General features: G+C 38.4%; 1 protein-coding gene across 13 annotated transcripts in view; it reads left to right on the top strand.

The window, feature by feature from the left end:
• Window positions 1-19,444, top strand: part of CEP350 (centrosomal protein 350) — a 79,511-nt gene that overhangs the window by 42,786 nt on the left and 17,281 nt on the right. For 5 of the 13 annotated variants that reach the window (XM_030031631.2, XM_030031635.2, XM_030031632.2 and 2 more), the window contains exons 22-33: window positions 107-273; window positions 812-1,008; window positions 1,556-1,740; window positions 2,657-2,744; window positions 3,133-3,279; window positions 4,080-4,237; window positions 7,901-8,023; window positions 11,716-11,915; window positions 13,522-13,733; window positions 14,972-15,116; window positions 18,387-18,574; window positions 19,030-19,169. In XM_030031631.2, the coding sequence (XP_029887491.1) occupies window positions 107-273; window positions 812-1,008; window positions 1,556-1,740; window positions 2,657-2,744; window positions 3,133-3,279; window positions 4,080-4,237; window positions 7,901-8,023; window positions 11,716-11,915; window positions 13,522-13,733; window positions 14,972-15,116; window positions 18,387-18,574; window positions 19,030-19,169 (1,950 nt within the window). The remainder of the gene's footprint in view (window positions 1-106; window positions 274-811; window positions 1,009-1,555; window positions 1,741-2,656; window positions 2,745-3,132; window positions 3,280-4,079; window positions 4,238-7,900; window positions 8,024-11,715; window positions 11,916-13,521; window positions 13,734-14,971; window positions 15,117-18,386; window positions 18,575-19,029; window positions 19,170-19,444) is intronic. The other 8 variants (XM_030031638.2, XM_030031637.2, XM_030031633.2 and 5 more) reach the window with 3 other exon arrangements.

Genomic DNA, 19,444 nt, shown 5'->3' with positions numbered 1-19,444 from the left:
TTGATTACTGAGATGTTAATCCTGGTATGTACAGTAGTAATGTAAAATAAATATTTTGAAATGTGCAAAGTAATTTTAAAAAAAAAATCATCTCTTGATAACACAGTAGTACCAGCAGCCGCCAAGAGAGTCCTTCAGTTCCATCTTCTAAGGAGAATGAGAAGAAGCTTTCCCGTCGTGAAAAGATAACTAGCAGTATTGAAGAACAGGCTCATACTGGTGTGGATGATTCCTTGCCGAGCGATAGTATTTTATCAATGCCAGATGAAAAAGGTTAGCTGTATTGTTTGTTTGTGATGAATCTGAAGGTGGTAAGGGGGGCAGGAGGGAGGTTCTGTTTCAGAATTAGTTTCTGAAATAAATGAGGGAATGTGTGTGAAGAAGGCTGATCCCCAGGTGAATTGGTAGCCTCTTGAGAGGTAAATGAGGATGGCACAGTGAGACTGGGAACCTTTGAAATTCTGCACATCAGAGTGGTGGAGTCTGTGGGCCATTCTACTTTCTGCTGTGCTAGCTGTAGCCAGATGTTCACTTGCTGAATACGCAGGCTGAATGCCAAATGTTTCAGCAGCCCCAGGAATGTGTTTATACTTGTGTACAGTAGTCTATTAGGGCTTTTGAAGCTAGATAACAATATTTCACGATGTCCTCTTACTCAAGGTCACACTTTTCTAAACACCCATTTTTCTGCATTAGAGTAGTTATGTCCCTTTCTTTCCTGCCCCCCCAACTTTACTGAGATGAGGCAGAGTAAAACTGCATTCATGGTACATACCTGAGTGTAAAACCATTTCACTGATTTCTCCCTCAGATTCTGCTTCTGTTGCAACAGAGTATTCCCTGAAATTTGATGAGTCCATGACGGAGGATGAGATTGAGGAGAAGTCTTTTCGGTCTTTACTGCCCTCTGAGAGTCATCGCAGAAATAACTTGGAGAAGAAACGGGGTAATCGTGATGATTCTGATGAGGAGGTCTCCCCAGAAAAAACAGCTCTGTCATCTATCAAGGTAGGTCAAGCAACCATAGTTAAGGTAAATCAACTGAACTGAAATGGTTAAGCTGATGAGCTTCAAGTGAGCCGTTCTTAGCTGTGTTTGCAAACTTTAGGCTTCTTTTCCTCCCTGTGGTTCTTTGAGCATCTCAAAACATAGAGTTGTATGAATCATGCTGTATGTCACTGTTGCACACTTGCAATGACTTGACTTATGGAACAGTCCATCCAGGCCTCTACCTGTTTTCTTGAGGCTTTGGAGTGACTTTTCGAGTTAGGTTATAAAAGCCCAGTGGATTAAGTCTTCCTACTATACCTACACACAGCTAGGAAGTACAAGTGGATGCTTCATCTCTCTGGCCCAAGAGGGGACATCCCAAAACTGTCACGCAGCCCAGGGCAGAAAAAGCTGGTCTGCACAAAGCTCAGAGAAAAAACAGCTTCCCTTTTTATATCTGGTTTTGTGTGTGTGTATCTGTGTATACACACACACACTTTGTAATTGAAAAAAGCCTTGGAGTTTCTGTATTATCAAATCATGCCAAATTTGTCTTGCCTCCTAGGAGCTAAGCATGCCATTCTCAGGGGGGCAAGATAGTTTCTCTAAATTTACCATGGAGATGGTAAGACAGTACATGAAAGAGGAGGAAATGCGAGCAGCTCATCAGTCCTCACTGCTTCGGCTCCGGGAGAAGGCTCTGAAAGAGAAGACCAAAGCTGAATTAGCTTGGCTGGAACACCAGAGGAAGTAAGGCAGCTCTGAATAGGCACTGTTGCTGACTGACTGTTTTCTTGTACTTCTACTTGAATTTATTTTTTTTAATAAGATTTTTCTTCCAGCCCACCCCTCCCTTATTAAGTATCAATGGTTGAACTAATCTTCTGACATCAGTAATCTATACAAATGTTATTGTCACTTGGAAAGAATAGAACCCAGTTTGTAAGCGTGCTTTTGTTGTTTACGTTGAATGTGGTTTGATAAAAGAGAATTTCATTGAAACAGTAGACCATCAGAAGTTTGTTGTCAGTCAGAGAAGGTAGTTCCCAACCATTACTCTACAAGTCTTAATTCAATAAGGTATAAAACTGTCAAACAGTTAGACCTTTATTTGCTTGATGTCTATCTGAGGTCATTTTAGTTGACTCAGGCCAAATTTTGTGAGTCTGGAGAGGTGTTGTACTTAATGATTTGTTTCCAAACTAACATACGCTTTGTCCTGGAATGCCACTTGAAGATACTACTAAACAGTGGTGGCCAGATTTAATCAGTAACACTTTTCCATGGTCACTCTCTGCATGAGAGTAACATTATTCACCAGGCATTTTCTTCTAATTTCTTGTCATTGTGGGTTTGACAAAGGACTGTGAAGTAGTGACCCAAGTGTCCTTCCTTTTGTCTTTCTCAAATGGTGAGCGTGCTACCTCTGCAGAGCTTCTGCCCATTGATGTGAGATCTCATATTATCTGCACTGGCCTTTTAACTGCAAGTGTCTGACTAAACAGTTCAAAATATTCCACTATAGAGCATGCCAATGATTAAGTATAGGCATATACTCTTCTGCAGGTTAGGAAAAGTAAACTTTTTTTTTAAACTTTAAAGAGTAAAAGGCTCATTGTTGTGCACCTTTTTTCTTATTTAATCTTTTCTTCCAACCTATTTGCAGGCATTTGCGAGACAAGGGAGAGGATGATAAGATGCCTCCTATTCGAAAGAGGCAGCGTGGTCTGCTGCTGAGATTACAGCAGGAAAAGGTAATTGATGCCCTCTAGAAAAATCTTGTTGAAACCCCTGTGTAGCCATTAAATGTTTCAGACACTGTAAAAGCTAAGAATTGAGAAAACTCCGTACCAGGCTTTTGGATAGGAAGCTAGCAGTATTTCTTACCAATAAGTTTTATTTGCATTTCAGTAGCATTTAACACATTGTTTTAAAGGGTCCTTCTGTATCAGTAGTCTCACTGGTTGATACTTAGAAGTATTAACTGATCTTCTGTTCTTTGCTGCTGAAGTTCAGGCTAGTTACTTCATTACGTAATTGCAGTAATTTTAAACTCATAACAAGGACACCGTGGCAGCTTTAGAGTGTATTCTTGAGAGCTGTCTGTCACAGTTCTTATGCTTAATCTTTTATACTTAAAAGGCAGAAATTAAGCGTCTTCAAGAGGCTAACAAGGCTGCTCGGAAGGAGAGACAGCTGATCCTTAAACAGCAGGCGGAAATAGAACGAATCCGTCAGACTACAATGAAACTGCAGGAAAAACTAAAGTCTGCAGGAGAAAACAAGCTGGTAAGTGTTCAGGACAGAAGCTGGAGTCTTCGCTCTTTGGCTGTGCAGCTGGTATTTGACTTCAGTGTTTATAGGAATGGAAAGCTACTAGATTGGACCTATCGCTTGGAAGTTTTGTCTGCCTCAAATGGTCTCATCCTCTTCATCTCAGCAATTTTACATTTAATTTATTTAAAGTATTGTTTCAGGAAATGCATTTGGAGAAGTTACAGAATGTTTTAACTGGACAATAGATGGTGTTTGCTAATTCTGAAGTTTAATTAATTACTTTAGGAATACCAGTTTTTGATGCTTAGATCTCTCAGGCTCTGATTTTGTTTGATTATTTGTCAGACCCCAAAGAACTAAATGCAAGCACTAAAACCAAAACTTGCTGCTTTGTGTGTGTGTTAGTGGCATTACACTAAGTTTCCTGCATCTGCTTTATGAGATAGCAAGATGGGGTTTTGATAATTGTCTGCCTCCTTACAAAATTTTGAGGAGACCCAAGTTTAATAATAGTAGTGTCGAAAGGATTGGTTTCCTGTCTGGGTAACTGAATTACGGTGGGGTTTTTGTTCTAGATACAGTTAGGGGAGAACTTAAGTTATGGAGAAAAAGGGTGTACTAAAAACTTTGTGTCAAATAAAAATGAGGTTGGAAAATGAAGTTAAATCTGCAGGTGGACAGGCTTATCTGAAGTAGTATTTGACGTATTCTCTGGAGAAATAACCTAAATTAACAACATTTTTTAAAAGATGGTAGAATAACTTTTCCCTCTTTCAATGTTAATTTTTTTTTTTTTAAACACTTAATTGCAGGAACTTCACAGTGAGGATGACATCAAGCAGAGCAATGGTTCTAGCCCACTTCCAACTGATGCAGAAACACGCAGCCCTTCCCCAATCTCAATCTCCAGCAGTGAGACTAGTAGCATTATGCAGAAACTTAAAAAAATGCGCAGCAGAATGGATGAAAAGTAACTAATTTTTTTTTTCTTACACAAAAGTTTACTATTTTAATAGAACAAGTTGTTTTGGCCAGTATCTGCACTAAAAACAGCCATCAGAAACATTAGAGGTATTGATATCACATACGCTTTGGTCTGAGTTGCCTGAAAAATAGCTGATTGGAAGCATTAATAGAACTATTAATCTTTGCATATAGTGTTTTAAAGGCTACAATTCTTGCATGAATACTGAGATTCAAACATTGCTAGCTGACAGACCATGTGCTCAAGGTTTTATTGTAGAATATTGGTTTTAATATTCTTTGTACTTAATAGAGTCAGTAAAAGCACATCAGTGTAAGAGATTTTGATGTTTGTACGTACAAGGAACTTGGACAGGCTCCAGTTTGATGGTACATCTTGTCAGAGTTCCTCTTGCAATGAGACTCCTGAAGTCAGTTGGTCAAAGTGGTGCCTGTATTTTGTATCTCTCCTTTTTTTTTTAAAGGGGAAAAAATATAGGGAATGAGACTCTGAAATTACAGTACCAATTTTTATCTTGAATTGAAGCACAAGTTATGAATAGCAATAGTCTTATGCAAAAACTAGTAACTGAGTTTGAGATCTGGCTCACAGAAAGTCATTGAGTTTGTTGGGCACATGATTTCAGCCTTATTATCCAGCTGCTGAATTTCAATTCTAATTGCATTAAAATCAGCTATGGGTGAATTCTGTAAGTATTTTCATAATGGAGGTGGTATGTGTGTGACCGGCAGTTAATAAGACCTTTCTTTTCCTCCTATGTGGTCCACAGGTTGGAAAAAGTTGAAAAGGGTTGTTAGTCTTCAGAGGAAATAACGAAGTATATGTGCAGTTCCTGGGTCTGAAAACTAAGACTGAATCTGTTGATTTCACCTGTTAAATTGTTTTGAATCAAAAATTGTTTCTGCATCTTTTCAGTGTAGGAATTACTTTGTCTGCACTAGACATCCCAAATGCTTTACCGGCATTTACCATTAGTTCGAAGCCTTAAACTCTTATTTGAGACTAATTCATTAAAAGTCTGGCCTCTGCCAGTTACCTCAAGAAATAGTCTTTGCTTAAACAATTTTTTTGAACTTATAACCAAGGTAGGTCACTATATTTTAGTCCATATGGGTGATCTTTGTAATGTTTTTTATCTTGAGACTCCTAACACAGGTGGATAAAACATCAAAAAGCAAGCACTGCCATTTGTAAAGGCAAGCTGTCTGTGACTCCTTAGCACCCTATTTGCTTGTAATCATTTGAGAAGCACATTTCCCACACTTCCATGTATTTGTGTATGATGAAGATTGAAACCCGAAGTAGTAAGTGAGGATTTGGTGTAAGTAGGAAAAAACAAAAAACATGTTCTAGTTACACAGTCTTCATGTTCTAGCCTGAAATGATTGCTATTTTATTCAGAGTCTTCTGATAGGATTTGGTAAACTGAACAGCCAAAATCACAAATGATTTCAAGTTTCTGAAGTGTCATATTTCCAAAATTAAACTCTTGGCATTCCAAGTCATGTGAAAACCACTCCATCGTTATAGCAGCAAGCTCTTTCTCGAAGTATGTTTTGAGGTTGGTAAATGGCTTAAGATGGGGACTTGAAAAGGATGTGCTCTATAGGCTGTGTTGACTTCTAGGGTTTCAAGAAAACAAGATTTTTCTTCTGGTCCTTTTTTTTTTTTTGTTAAAAAGAGGTTCTTTATCTTATTTTTTTCACCCAAGATTTAGCAACACAGAATTTCAAATGGTGATACTGTGTTACAAAACCAAGTTACAGCTTATGAATTTTGAGATTGTATTGATACTATAAGAGATGGCAAATATGCTTTTAAATTGAAGACTTCCTATGCTTTTTTTACCAAGTAGTGTTTTTGTCAGTATTGTTTTTGAAATCTTATTTTTTCAAAGTGCCTTCATTTCTAAGCAACGCTTATGATTACAGAAGAATTACATATTAATAAATAATTGTTCTTACTATTACAAGGGATAGTAGTAGTAACAAAGTATGTTCTACCTTTAAAGATATTTTAATTGTCAGTCCAAAACATTGCTCACCTGGAGAATACTTTTCAAAAGGTGGATAGTGGGATTTGAGCTGAAACAACTGCTTTTAGGAGGAACAAGTGGAAATGGTGTGGGATGTAATATGTGTGGTCGTGTACTTTTGTTTTCATGGTTTTATCTGCATTGCTATATATTTTCAAAGGAAGTAGTATTTTGTGTAAACATAAATGGTTCTTTAGAACTCCATCTGCCTAATTGTATAGCTTTTGCACACCTTTTGCAGGTATTCTGATAGTGACAGTGCTTATTGATTGAAAAACAGTGCTGACTTGGTATCTTTTTTTTTAATGTCTTTATTTGTAAAATGCATAAGAATAATATTAACAGAGTAAGACACTTGGTTGTAATGATAGGAAGCTGCCATTTGAAGGCAATCAATCAGGTTGTGAGATGTGGCAAAAGGAAAGAAACTGAATGACGAGTAAAGTACAGAGGAGCTAGAGGAAGGACTTGGAAAAGCCTGCTATGCTGGATTTGCTGAACTCCATAGCAAGGCAGAAATCCTTTGGCTTCCTTACTTATGAGGCAGCTTTAATATTTCTCTTCTGCTAAAAGGGAATGAAAGAATAGTTCTGTTTTAATTTTTAATTGATGAGTCTGTGTAGCCTGCATGTGAACAGGAGCATGCTCTGTCAAAGAGAATTAACCACTTTCCCCTTGCTTTCCTTGCATATGCAACTTTAATGATAATCTGTGCAACAGAAGAACTGATTAAATGCTCATTTTCTTTTGCTTTTCCTTAATATGCTATTTAGCTTGCATTGTAATTGATAGAGCTATATGGAGCGTGGTATTTTTCTATAAATATGATAATTCATTGGGTATTAGCTTAAAATGGTAATTCATTAGGAAATACCATTTTAAGCACAGCTATAAGTTTATGTAGTTGTTTTTTTTTTAAAAATAGGCATTATCTTTCTGCAGTTAGTACTTCAAATGAAAGAGGCAATATGTGGGTATTCTGAGACCAAGTCTGCACTTCGTTGCAAAAAAACCAAAATAGCAGCTAAAAGTTGAATTACATGTATATCTCAGACTTTTCCTGGAATTGCTCATGTTTTAGAAATACATTATTTAATCTCTTTTATTTTTGCCCTTTCACTGGTGCTTACCTTTGGAGAAATAATTTTACTGAGGTTTCGCCAGGTGAATGAAAATGTGTTTTAAGTTTCAGACTAGCAAAGTTGTTCATATCACAAAGCCAGCATGCTATTTAATGCTAATGATATACTCTATTGACAGTTAGAATAGCAGGAGTTGCAAAAAGATCAGGTTGAGATGTGTTAACATGCATGTGTTAACATGCATGTGGAAGTCTGCATCAAAGTAATAAATCTCCTTCCAAAATTTAAAGAAAAATATAGCAGTGTTAAAGTAGCTTGCCTTTAATTAACAAAAAACAAAGTGTTATAAGTGTATGTGTTCTATTACCTTCTGCATAACAGTGTATAGTTTTTCTACTTCAGATATTGGATAATAACTATACAATGTTAAATGCAATTAATTTTAAAGTTCTTTGCTAGATGCTATCCTTTTCTCGTTCTTTCTGCCTTTTTTGCTATCTTAGTTTTAAATTCTTCCTCCTTATTTTGTAGACACTGCTCTCCTGTTCACTACTTCTTCTCTGTCTTTACGTCTCACCACTGGGCCTCTCTCAGTGTCTGTTTTCCCAACCTCCACCCCAAATTCCAGCTGTATATCTACAACCAATTGGTCAGGTAACTGTATCTTTCTCAAGTGATAGACTCTTTGATAGAGCATGCTCTGTTCAGTCCCAGAAAGTCAAGACGTTGTTCTTCAGTGAACGTTTTTGGCACTTCCTTCACTGTTTCCAGATCTTTATTAATGACATAGACAGTGGGATTGGGTGCACCCTCAGCAAGTTTGCAGACAACACCAAGCTGAGCAGTGCAGTTGATTCACTAGAGGGAAGGGACATCATCCAGAGAGACCTTGACAGGCATGAGGAGTGGTCCAGTGTGAACCTCATGAAGGTTAACAAGGCCAAGCACAAGGTGCTGCACCTGGGTCAGGGCAATCCCCAGTATCAGTATAGACTGAGGGATGAATGGATTGAGAGCAGCCCTGCAGAGAAGGACTTGGGGATGCTGGTGGAGAAAAAAATTGGGTATGAGCTGGCAATGTGTGCTCGCAGCCCAGAAAGCCAGCTGTATCCTGGGCTGCATAAAAAGAAGCATGGCCAGCAGGTCAAGGGAGGTGATGCTTCCCCTCTACTCTGCTCTCACGAGACTCCCATCTGGAGTACTGCATCCAGTTCTGGGGTCCGAAGTACGAGAAAGACAGGGACATGTTGGAGCAGGTCCAGAGGAGGGCCACAAAAATGATCAGAGGGATGGAACACCTTTCCTACGAAGAAAGGCTTGAGAGAATTGGGGTTGTTCAGCCTGGAGAAGAGAAGGCTCTGGGGACACCTTATTGTGGCTTTTCAATATATAAAGTGGGCTTATGAGAAAAATGGAGAGAGACTTTTTACCAGGGCCTGTAGTGATAGGACAAGGGGTAACAATTTTAGACTAAGAGATGGTAGATCTAGGTCAAATATAGAGAAGAAATTTTTTACGATGAGGGTGGTGAGGCACCAGAACAGGTTGCTCAGACAAGTTGTGAATGCCCCATCCCTGAAAGTGTTCAAGGTCAGGCTGGATGGGGCTTTGAACAAGCTGATCTAGTAAAAGGTGTCCCAGCCCACGGTAGGGGGATCACCTAGCCCACGGTCTAGGTGATCTTTAAGGTCCCTTCCAACCCAAACTGTTTTATGATTTTAATCTCTTATTCCTACTGTGTTCTGAGTGGCAGACAGACAGTTCACTTTGCTCCCACTGTCTGATCACTACTTCAGAATAGCTGCTGAAACTGTCTAGTTTGGACTTAAAGTCAGTATACCTTGGATATAAATGTACAAGTACAGGTTAGAGCAGAAGGTTAATGCTTCCAGGTTAATATGTGGAATGCATGGATAAAATGTGTGATGTTAGCACCAGAGAAATAATTAGACTTTGAAATCATGCTGGTGTAATCTGAGTGCTGCTGCTTCCTCTTTGCTCCCCCAGATTTCCAGCTTCACAGATGCCAGATGTGGTTTTGCATTTTTTTTTCTGTGAAGGTGCCCCTGCTTTTGAGAATAAATGTGTACCCTTGGTGTTGCAACTGGAACCCTCTAGACTGTAGTAACTATTAAGGCAGTGTGTGTGCTACCTTCTGGCTCTGACCTTTTAAACCCCAGAGTTATAAAAGGGTCCGCATCTTTAGCCATGCTGCTTTAATCCTCCTCTTCCTATAGGTTGAATGTTGGAACCCTCTTTGTCTCCCATCACTTCTTTTGACTTATCTTTCTTATTAAGTAGTCTTTGTGTGGTGATTAGTTTCATGGTCATTTAGTTAATTCTCCTCCTGTTGTGGTCTTCTGGGTTAATTCATTTGACATCTGCTTTTAAGGAGTCCTGTTCTTTTGAATCCATTAATTTCAGCCTTTCTCTTGCGTTTTATTTCGACTGGACTTGCCTCCCTCAAGATCCAGTAAACTCTGAAGATCCATACATTCTGATGAAATCAAACAGTACATGAAGGAAGAAGAAAAAGTTGTAATTATCATTGTAATAATGACCTCCATAACGAGTTCCAAATACATAATCTGCTAGACTAATTGGACCTGATGCGTATGTGAAAGTAAGAGTTGGTAAATCTGATAGTGCTGGTGAAAGACACAACACAAACGTGACTGTCCATGTCATGTTTGTAATGAAATTACTGTTGGTAGTCTAGTTTCTTAGTGATACTAATCTGTCAGTTTTGCCTAAGAGTAGATGATGTTTGATGTTTTTCTATAGAAAGTGAAAAAGTAACGCACAAAATCATGGAATCTGTCAGCTTGAAGGTGGCAGGTGTTCCAGAGACTCTGAGGTGCTTCTATTTTTCACCTGTTCTTGTTCTGACTGTAGGAAAGAAGATTGTGGGCATGTCTTAACTGGCTTCTGAAACTTTTATCTTCACATCATAACTTGTCCACCTTATCTGAATCTGTCTTAGAGAAGGACTTACCTGAATCTTAAAGTTTCTGATCAGCTGCCAGCTCACTTTTCCAGGGAACAGAATGAACGCTAAGTGAGCAAACAAGAAATGTCCCTTAGTAGGCGAGACCTGCAGATTAGCCAGTTGGTCATTCCAGTCTCTGTAAATAAAAGGGGTACAGATGAAATTATTATCTTATTGCAGCTTAAAAACTTTGAGGCTAAGTGTTTGGGATGGCTTGAAAATTACAAATTATAAAGGCATTTGCAAAGCAAAATATCACAAGTCTTTGAAGACTGCCTTTTTAGGCACCACACCTTCTGTACCGATGACAAAGTCTCACTCTAGCTGGCAAACCATGTATTTTCTACAGAGTGATTTCTATGACATCTTAAAAATTTCAGTGTAGGAGATTAATGGATTGATAGACACTCTTCTCTAGACTTGGCATGTCCCAGGAAGTGTGTGCGATTGATGTTGAACTTGCTTCCATTTACAGTCTTAAAGGTTAGATGCTATGGTCTTGGTTACTTCAGCGTTTAGAAATAAGACCAGAGATGCTGTTGTTCAAGAGCTGGTAAAGAGAACTAGTATATGCACACAAACCTCTTCATACCTACAAAGTTCTATAAGAATTTCCTCATTTCTGAGGTTTCATGTATCACCTAAGAAATATTTGTCAGAAGGAAAAATACTGCTAATTTTCAGCATGAGCTTTACTTTTTATCTGTTCTTAAACTAGCAGCAATACATATTAGTAGCTGGGAAAAAACAGTCCTGCATCCTTATTTTCTTGATGCTGTCAGCTCACAATTAACATTCCAAGTGTGCAATCCATAGAGATGATGCTTAAAGGAAGAAGGATAAAAGCTCCAGTAATTCAGGAGAACTATTAATACAGAATCACCTTCTCTTATAGTTATGTATTTGGAAAGAACAGTGGGGCAACTGGAGTTACAATTTTTCTGTCATTGGGATTAGCAAAAAGAAAGGTTCATTTTTCAAACAGTCACTGCTTTCTTGAGGGTTCCAGTTTAATACCACAGGTGCTTTTCATGTCCTGAAATTGGGAACTTATCCTGTTCATTTTAGTGAATAGTTAGTAGCACTTTTAATGATTTTAAAGATCTTTAAAATGTAAGCAGCATGTTTACAGTATGTTGTAGACTTTACTTACTGCAAAGAAAAAAACCTCGCATCTACTTGTGGTTTTTTTCAGCAGCACATCAGAAGTCTAGGACATAGTAGTTAGAGTGGATATTATCCTAGAAAACTATTTGAACAGCTATAATTCTGGGAGTTTTGGCAATAGAGCATCTGGGTGTTGGGACCTTTGAGTGTGGTTGGCTGTTTTCCCATTGTCTTCTGCTCTGTCTGTCAGGTTCCTAACTAAGCGGGAACAGAAGCTGATGCAGCGTCGACAACATGCTGAAGAATTGTTGGAGTGGAAACGCCGTCTGGATGCAGAGGAAGCAGAAATAAGGCGGATAGAAAAGCAGGCTCTAGCTGCCTGGGACAAAGAGCTGCTCAAAACCAAAATAGCCAAGAAAGACCTGGGGGATCAGAGAACTGAGCCCAAAGGTAATAGGAAGAGGGGGGAAGTGATGCAAATGGCAAGAGTAAAGCATGATTTGACACAATTGCTTGGGTTTGCACTTTCTTCCTTTTTTGATGTTTTGGTGGTGGTTGTTCTTCTCTGGATGCTCTTAGAATCTCGATTGCTGCACTCTTTACTGCCTTGTGTTGCCTTGGTCTTTTAGCCCTGTTTTACACCTTAGTTAAATGTGTATTCCTCCTTTGCTGTGTATCTTCTCAAATGAACAGTGCAGCATAGGCCCATCAGACATTTCTACATACAATTTAAACTATATTTCTGTTTTTCAAAACAAAAGTACTGCATGATCTTTTGCTGATCGTCTTCTTCTGAACTCACTCCATTAAAACCATTTTCCCCTGTAGTGCTGTTTGAGTGTGTATCCTGTATAGCCTTATTACTGTGGGAGAGGATGGCTCTTATCAGGGGCTGCTTTTCCCTTGTCTGTGTCTTCAAAAAACTGAAAGCATTTTTTCCTTCCCTCTGTTGTTAATGCAGTATAATTGTTTGAAATCTGCAACTGTGCTAAAGTGTGCTAGGATGTAATTAGTATAAATGATGCTATTGTGAGGAAAAATAAGTTCCCAGATGTTGGGAGCTACAGCTTTGCTGTTCTGTCTTAAGTGGACCATACTTTCAGCATGAAGCACAGAGAACTGGATTGCAGTGGGAGTAAATAATGAAACTTCAGAGCTTGTTCTAGAAATAATCAATTTTCCTTTTTTCCCTACTTTGCTGAAAGCAGGCAGCATGTCCTTTGACCGTGCAAAGGGAATTCAGAATTATGCCCTATTACACTTGTTACTGAAAACAGTCATGTGGATTTTAGGCATTGTAAGACATTTTAAAGATGATATGCATATGAGTCAGTTCCAATGAACAAAAATTCTGCATGAATGTTGAATTCTCATCAACAGATGAGAAAATACAGTTGCTTTCTATTAATTGTATCTAACAGTAAGCATTGGAGCACGGCCCTGCTTCATAAGTTCCTCTCCCCAGCCTTTGCTCAAATATTGAATAGTTCTCCATGGCTGCTTCAGTAATGCTGTGACTCCTGCGGAATTTAGTAAACAGGAATATTGAAAACCCAACTTATTATTTTACTTGTTGCCAGTTGAGAGACTCATGATGAAATCATAACATTAAAATGTTTTCTGCAACTACTGTAAAGGAAGCAATCAATTCTAAATTCAAGATCTGGCTTGCCAATTATATGCTCCTCCACGACTTCTTCAGACTAATAGTGACTCTTGCTGGTGTATGGTCAACTGGAAGGACAGGTTTCTCTAATAATCTTTTCAGAGTGTGTTGTCTGGAAAATGTTAGAATATCCTGAAAACCCCTTTGTTGTAGACATTCAGCAGTCACTAAGAATGTTTGACAGTCTTAAATCATAGTTCTATGGTAAACATGGTTGTTCTTGCTTAATATTCCACCCTCAGTGTCTAGGTGAGTGAAATAACACTTACTAATTTGACATGTATTGGTAGCAGTTACTACTTTATATGCAGGCAGCAGTATCTCTGAAGGCATATAAGTTAGTGCAAGTTCTTAGGTGCTTTGGTTTTTTCTGTCATTATTTGATCTCAGAAACGGCTAGTGAAGAAGAGTCTCCAGTGCCTTCTTGCTCTCATCTGAATAGTGAAAGCTCTATCCCAGAAGATCTTGGCAGTCCAGCTGCTGAATCTGTCCCATCAGAGACTATGGGCCATGGACAGCCAGGAAGCCCAGATCAGAGTATAACTAATGAAGAAATGGTTTATTCGGAAGAGTTCAAGTCCTCTACTTCACCTGGCAAGCTTGTGAGTGAGCTTTTTATGCTATATATATTTTTACACTGTAAAAGGATATCAGAGAATTAGTAAGTATAGCTGTCCCAGTTGTCAAAGCAGAGATTAAACTATCCTGTGTTTGCAATACCATTTTACATTACTGTCAGTAAACACTGTGATCAGATATGTTCTTTGAAGTCTTGAGGAAAAATTGCTTCAGCACAGAGTTTAGGTATTTTTAAACTTGTGGGTAGTCTTGCAAAACGTTTTGCGTACGTCACATAGGTATGCAGTATTAAATGGTGGAACATTGACCCAGTTTACCAGTGTGAATTAGCTGTAGGCTAGCTTGTTACCATTGTATAAATTCTTCGAGGCTGTGGAAACTATGCTCTGTTTTCCGCTTTGCTTTGCTTGCAAGTAATGTATCCCAAAGTATAGCTATAGGATGAAGAAGCAGAGCTGTAATGTCATGCACAATCCTTTGGGTTTCAGATTATGTCTGCTTGCTAGCTAATTCTGCCTTAGTGTTCTATTCCAACTGTTATTTCTACTTGGTTGATAATTTTGATAAGTTTCATCCTGATAACTTTGCTCTGTGCTCAGTGGGACAGAAAATGCAGTGTCTGTGGGGTAAAGGAACTGCTCATCTAGACTTGTTACAAATACTTTCTTGGAAAAAGTTTGCTGAGAAGATGGTGAGGTAAAATGTCTAAGGTGTGCTAGAGGTTATGTTCAAGGTGTGTGAAAGGTTTGTGGTATAATGTTGCAGCAGTAAGAGCATTTTGGAAGAATATTTGCTCTTAGAATTTTTTGCCTCGCTACAGAGAAATAGCGCTCTGTCATTTCACTGATCTAGAATGGCATCTTGCACCCCTTACATGAAATGGTCGTTTCGGTTTCACTAGTATATTTTTTAGAAGTTCCTGTTGCTGTGGTTGTTTCAAATAAGATTACATAAACTGTATTGAACACCTGTGAGTCAGAACCATGTCAGTTCACTTAGGTAGTAATAGAGTAGTCTAAGCAGGTTTACTGAAATCTAAGCTCAAAGTAAGCCGTCAGTTATTGCTGCTCTTGGTATTTTTATTTTATTGTCTAGCAAACTAAGATTAAATTCTTCTTAAGATAGCTGGATAGGTACCAGTGCTTATGAGATGTTCTCTAGTCATGCTGTTCTTTCCTTATAACTAGCTCCTGATGACAATGATCTCCTACTTTCAAACTGAGGTTTACAAGCAATTATTTGTCCTTTTCTTCTCCCATAGTCTCCTCCCAAAAGCAGCATATCTGTATCAAAGCAAGATTCCAGCAAAGGCAGCCATAGAACTGGAGGACAGCTACGTTCACCTGTGAAGTCTCATCAGATACCTCACAACTGGTCTGATGAATCTTTATCTATGACACAGTCAGGTAAGTGTAATATGTGCTTGGATTTAAATTGCTTTTTCAAAGCTCTTGCTTTTAACAAGTGAACTTGAAATGCAGACGTAGATGTGGGGAGGCAGACAGAATTTCCTGGAAATTGCCAAGATTTGGGGTTTTGTGGGAGTATTTTCCCATGGTGTAATTTGATCACTTCAGCTTAAGAACGTCTTAATGTAAGACTGTCTATATATTATCTCTTCTTCTAGAAAGCAACACAGGTTCCTGCAAACAGCTATGAAGATGAGAGTCAATAGTTAAGGTGGTCCTAAAATTTAAAAATACTGAGGTTAGCTGTGCTTTTAACAGGTGACACTGCTCCACCCCTCATGTTATAAGAAAGCAGAATATGGTTCAGCAGCATACAAACATGATCATCCTCCTTCTGAACACAACCTGGCTCCAGAAGCAGTATAGCTCTATTATCATGGCAGTATGAGTGAGCCCATTGGACCTGCACTGGCACGTGCAGATTGAATGGATGCTTCAGGATGTATGTTTTTATTTTTGGAGGAGATTTTGAACTGTGTGCAGTAAAATAGGGCCTAAGATTGTATTTTGATCTATAAAACTTAAGATCTACTGTATGGACCTTTTATCACAGGTCTTTTATCCAGTATCCAAGCTGGCTACCAGTAAATTCTGAGGGAGAGAATATTAGAAGTGAACTGCAGTCCTTTCCCGGCTGTGCTCTCGCAGTCTGTTAGTCATGTGGATTGAAGGACTTCCTGAGCCACCGTTCAGTGGGTCACAATCATCAGCTCTGTTAAGCTGTGAAGTCTGTTTTGAACCTTTCTGTGCTTTTAGTATCTAAAACGTCATGCATTCTGCAGTGCTGTTGATATAGCATCATAAAATACTTATTAGCAAATGAGAGAGCATTTTTCTGCTTGTTTTTTTTAATTCCCTAAATCAGTAAGTCTTTAGTGGAATAAGAATGAGGTGGTTCTGTTGTATGTACAGGCTGTTGTTTGTGATAGATGGATAACTTACTGGCGTGCGTACATATCCAGTCTTTGTGGTGCTTGATGTAGTAAGCTTAACAATATTTTCTGTTGGGTTTTTTTGGTTAATATGTATGTAAGTACAATAGAAACACAGTAATTTTGAGGCAGCTGTTCTCGTGCTGGATAGAGAAGTGAATACGTAACACCTAGGTATTTGCACTGAGTAATTTGTATTGGGATTCTGTCTGGAGAGCAGCTTGCAACACAATGAAGCATTCAGCAACTTGATAAAGTTATTTTCAAGTTCTGACTGAGCAACCACATAAGGAAGCCATTATGAAAAGCAGAGCAGGCAACAGTGATCATGAAAATAAACTTTTGTAAAATAAAGTATTTGCAACCTTTGATTTCAGATGCTGAAAAAGGTATAAGAGGTGGGAAGCCAATCAGGATGGTGCTGTTTACACAATAAATCATTCCATTGTAGAGAGACAAATCTTCCAAGCTGCTGCGTAGTAATGAAGTCATTGCTATGTCAGTCCCATGCATGTGTAGGCAAGATCATCAAAGATGAAAGCATATGCAGATCTTTCCCTTATGAGTTGATCAAGAAAAGCTGTAATTACATAGTGGTCACTTACTATTCGGGAGGAGTTGTTAATTACAGTGGCATCATAAAGTACTCCTGATTAGCAAGTGAGATTCCATTCTTTTTGTGCTTGATTGGTTGTTTTTTTAAATTCTCTAAATGGTTAACAACAGTTGTTAATGGAAAAAAAATACAGTAGTTTGACTGTATTACTGACTTATTGATGATGAAGTCATTATGGTGGTTTGCTGTCTTGAGAAATGAGATTGATTAGCAAAGTGTCCAGCAGTTCCTGCTAGCTGACCAAATAATACTGGTGACTTACTATCTAGGATGTTCAGTAAAGCGATTGGCGTTTATGAGCATCCAAGCCTTTTGGTACAGGAAAACATTATAGGTAATACTGAGCATTAGAAAAGCAAACCAGCCAAGATCCTTCTCTTAGGAGCTGCAGCTGCTGCTATAGAAGAGGAAGGGGGACATCAGCTGCAGGGAGGAGCTCCAGTAAGACGATGCCAGATAAATATTTTGAAGAGTTTTTGATACTTAATTGTGGTAGACCAATCTGGGACAAGGATCTTGTTTTGAACTATGTTGGTATACATTTAAAACAAGAAACAAGTGGACATCATCAGGTGGGCGGAAAAGAATAAGTAAATGAGGCACTGAGACAGTCTCTCTATAAAATTTGAGAAGTCTGAGAGACAAAGAGATTGTTAGAGCAGGAATAATGAAAGTAGCAGAGTTACTGGTAGAATAGGATTATCATGCAGAGAATGTATCTAAGTATCTGGGGACAGTGTCCCAACAGAAAAGGGGTAGAACATCATCAGAAGGACTGGAAGACCAGGTTGCAGGGATTTCTGGGGATGGAGGGGAATGGAGGAGATCTTATTAAAATTACTCAGGATAATGATTAAGAAAAATATTGTTCAGGTGGAAAATAGCTACAGTCAGTAATGGCATCATAGGAGAATCTGTAAAATTGAACTTGGAGCAAAGATATGCAAAGTAGCTTTGTATAAGCTATTATCGAGTAGTCCACCACACGTAAGCTCAATACTACCCTCATTCACCCCAAATAAATTGTCATCCTGAGGCCTGACAACAGTGAAAATCTCTGCATTGTTCAAACTGACTTTCCTTCCAACTCTTGACCAGTCAGCTCTCCATTTCATAGATGTATTTAGTCTAGGTGGCAGAAAAACTAAATGGACCAGAAACCTAAACTTTTTTGGAGTCCACTGTTCCAAATGAAATTCTCATCAATGAAGTGTACCCTGTAGCTTGAAACTGTATATTGTGATTGTAAACAAATATTTCAGATATATATTTTTGGTATGCATCTTTGAATTGTTATATTTTTAAATGTCAGAAAAAAAATTAATTTTTGCAACAGCTGACATGATAAGCAGTTAATGAGGTAGCAACATAAACATGGGTGGGTGATGTGAACAAGTTTGGTGACAAGTTACTGTGTGTATCAGAGCCTTTCTCTTCTAAATTAAATAAGATGCAACACTTTTTCATATGTTATATCGTAGTGTTGTGATTCTGAGATCCCACTTTAAGAGTCTTATGTTAAGATTAACATGCTGACATTAAATTCTTTGATATTTTGCTTGGACCATGTTTTGTATTTACTAAATGACTGTTTATTGCTTTGCATAGAACTGTTTTGTGAGGTGCAAGCTTACAAAGACTAAAACTAACCTTTTTCAGAAACCACATCTGATCAAAGTGACATTGAAGGACGGATCAGGGCCCTGAAGGATGAACTACGGAAAAGAAAGTCTGTGGTTTACCAGCTGAAAAAGGAACAGAAAAAGAGACAAAAGGAGAGACTGAAGGCCCAGGAAGCCAGTTTGATCAAACAGCTGGAGGTTAGGAACAGCAGGAAGAAGGGCAAAGTAAAAGATTGTTAGCCTTGGATAAATCATTATAATATGGATGTTGCTGGCAGAATATTGTATCAACGTCTGTGAAAGACACATTATTGCGATAGAAGTGTGACTGTGTTCTGGCTATTTAACTGTTTGCAATAATGAACCAGGGCCTTGAGGCAAAAATGCCATTAGTTTTTAAAATGTATATCTTTAATGGGTTACTAGCAGCTTTCAGAGGGCTTATGTATGTTTGTACACATTAGTATCCTAGCTTGGATTAAAGAGTGATACTCATGTAATTTGTTTTTGAAAGTAAAGTATTAAAATTTCCAGGATTCACAACTGTAGAGCTTTAGGAAGTTAAATAGATTGTTTTACAGAGAAACCGAATGTATCTTTTATTAATTTAATAGGCTTTGATTGCTGAATTGTAGTTATGGTTTAGTAGACTAACAGCTATAACTGTTTTCCATGTGCAGTCATATGATGAGTTTATCAAGAAGACTGAAGCGGAGCTGAGCCAAGACCTGGAGGCATCACCAACAGCCAAACCTCAGATTAAAACGCCACCCTCAGCTGCTGCTGAAAAACCTAAGATCAAGGCACCACCGCTTCACAGGTAACTGGGATTTCTTCTTTTTGAGAGTATTCTGAAAGCGTGATGAATACTGTTTTAGCAGAAACCATGAGTGCAAGGAAAGCTGGTAACTGCTCTTCTTCAAAGCACTGGACAGTGGCAGTATACTGTTGACCTATTTGCTGGTCTCATCAGACCCAAAACAGATAAGATGGACTGTCCTGTAATCGTATGCATCTCACTTTTGTCCTGCCCAGTTTTTCAGATCCTATTTTCAAGTTCTTCCTGAAAAATATTTTTCAGTTATGCAAGAATCA

The sequence above is a fragment of the Aquila chrysaetos genome, chromosome 12, assembly GCF_900496995.4.
Source record: "Aquila chrysaetos chrysaetos chromosome 12, bAquChr1.4, whole genome shotgun sequence".
NCBI classification, from domain to species: Eukaryota; Metazoa; Chordata; class Aves; order Accipitriformes; family Accipitridae; genus Aquila; species Aquila chrysaetos.
This window is presented reverse-complemented; position numbering and strand designations above follow the sequence as displayed.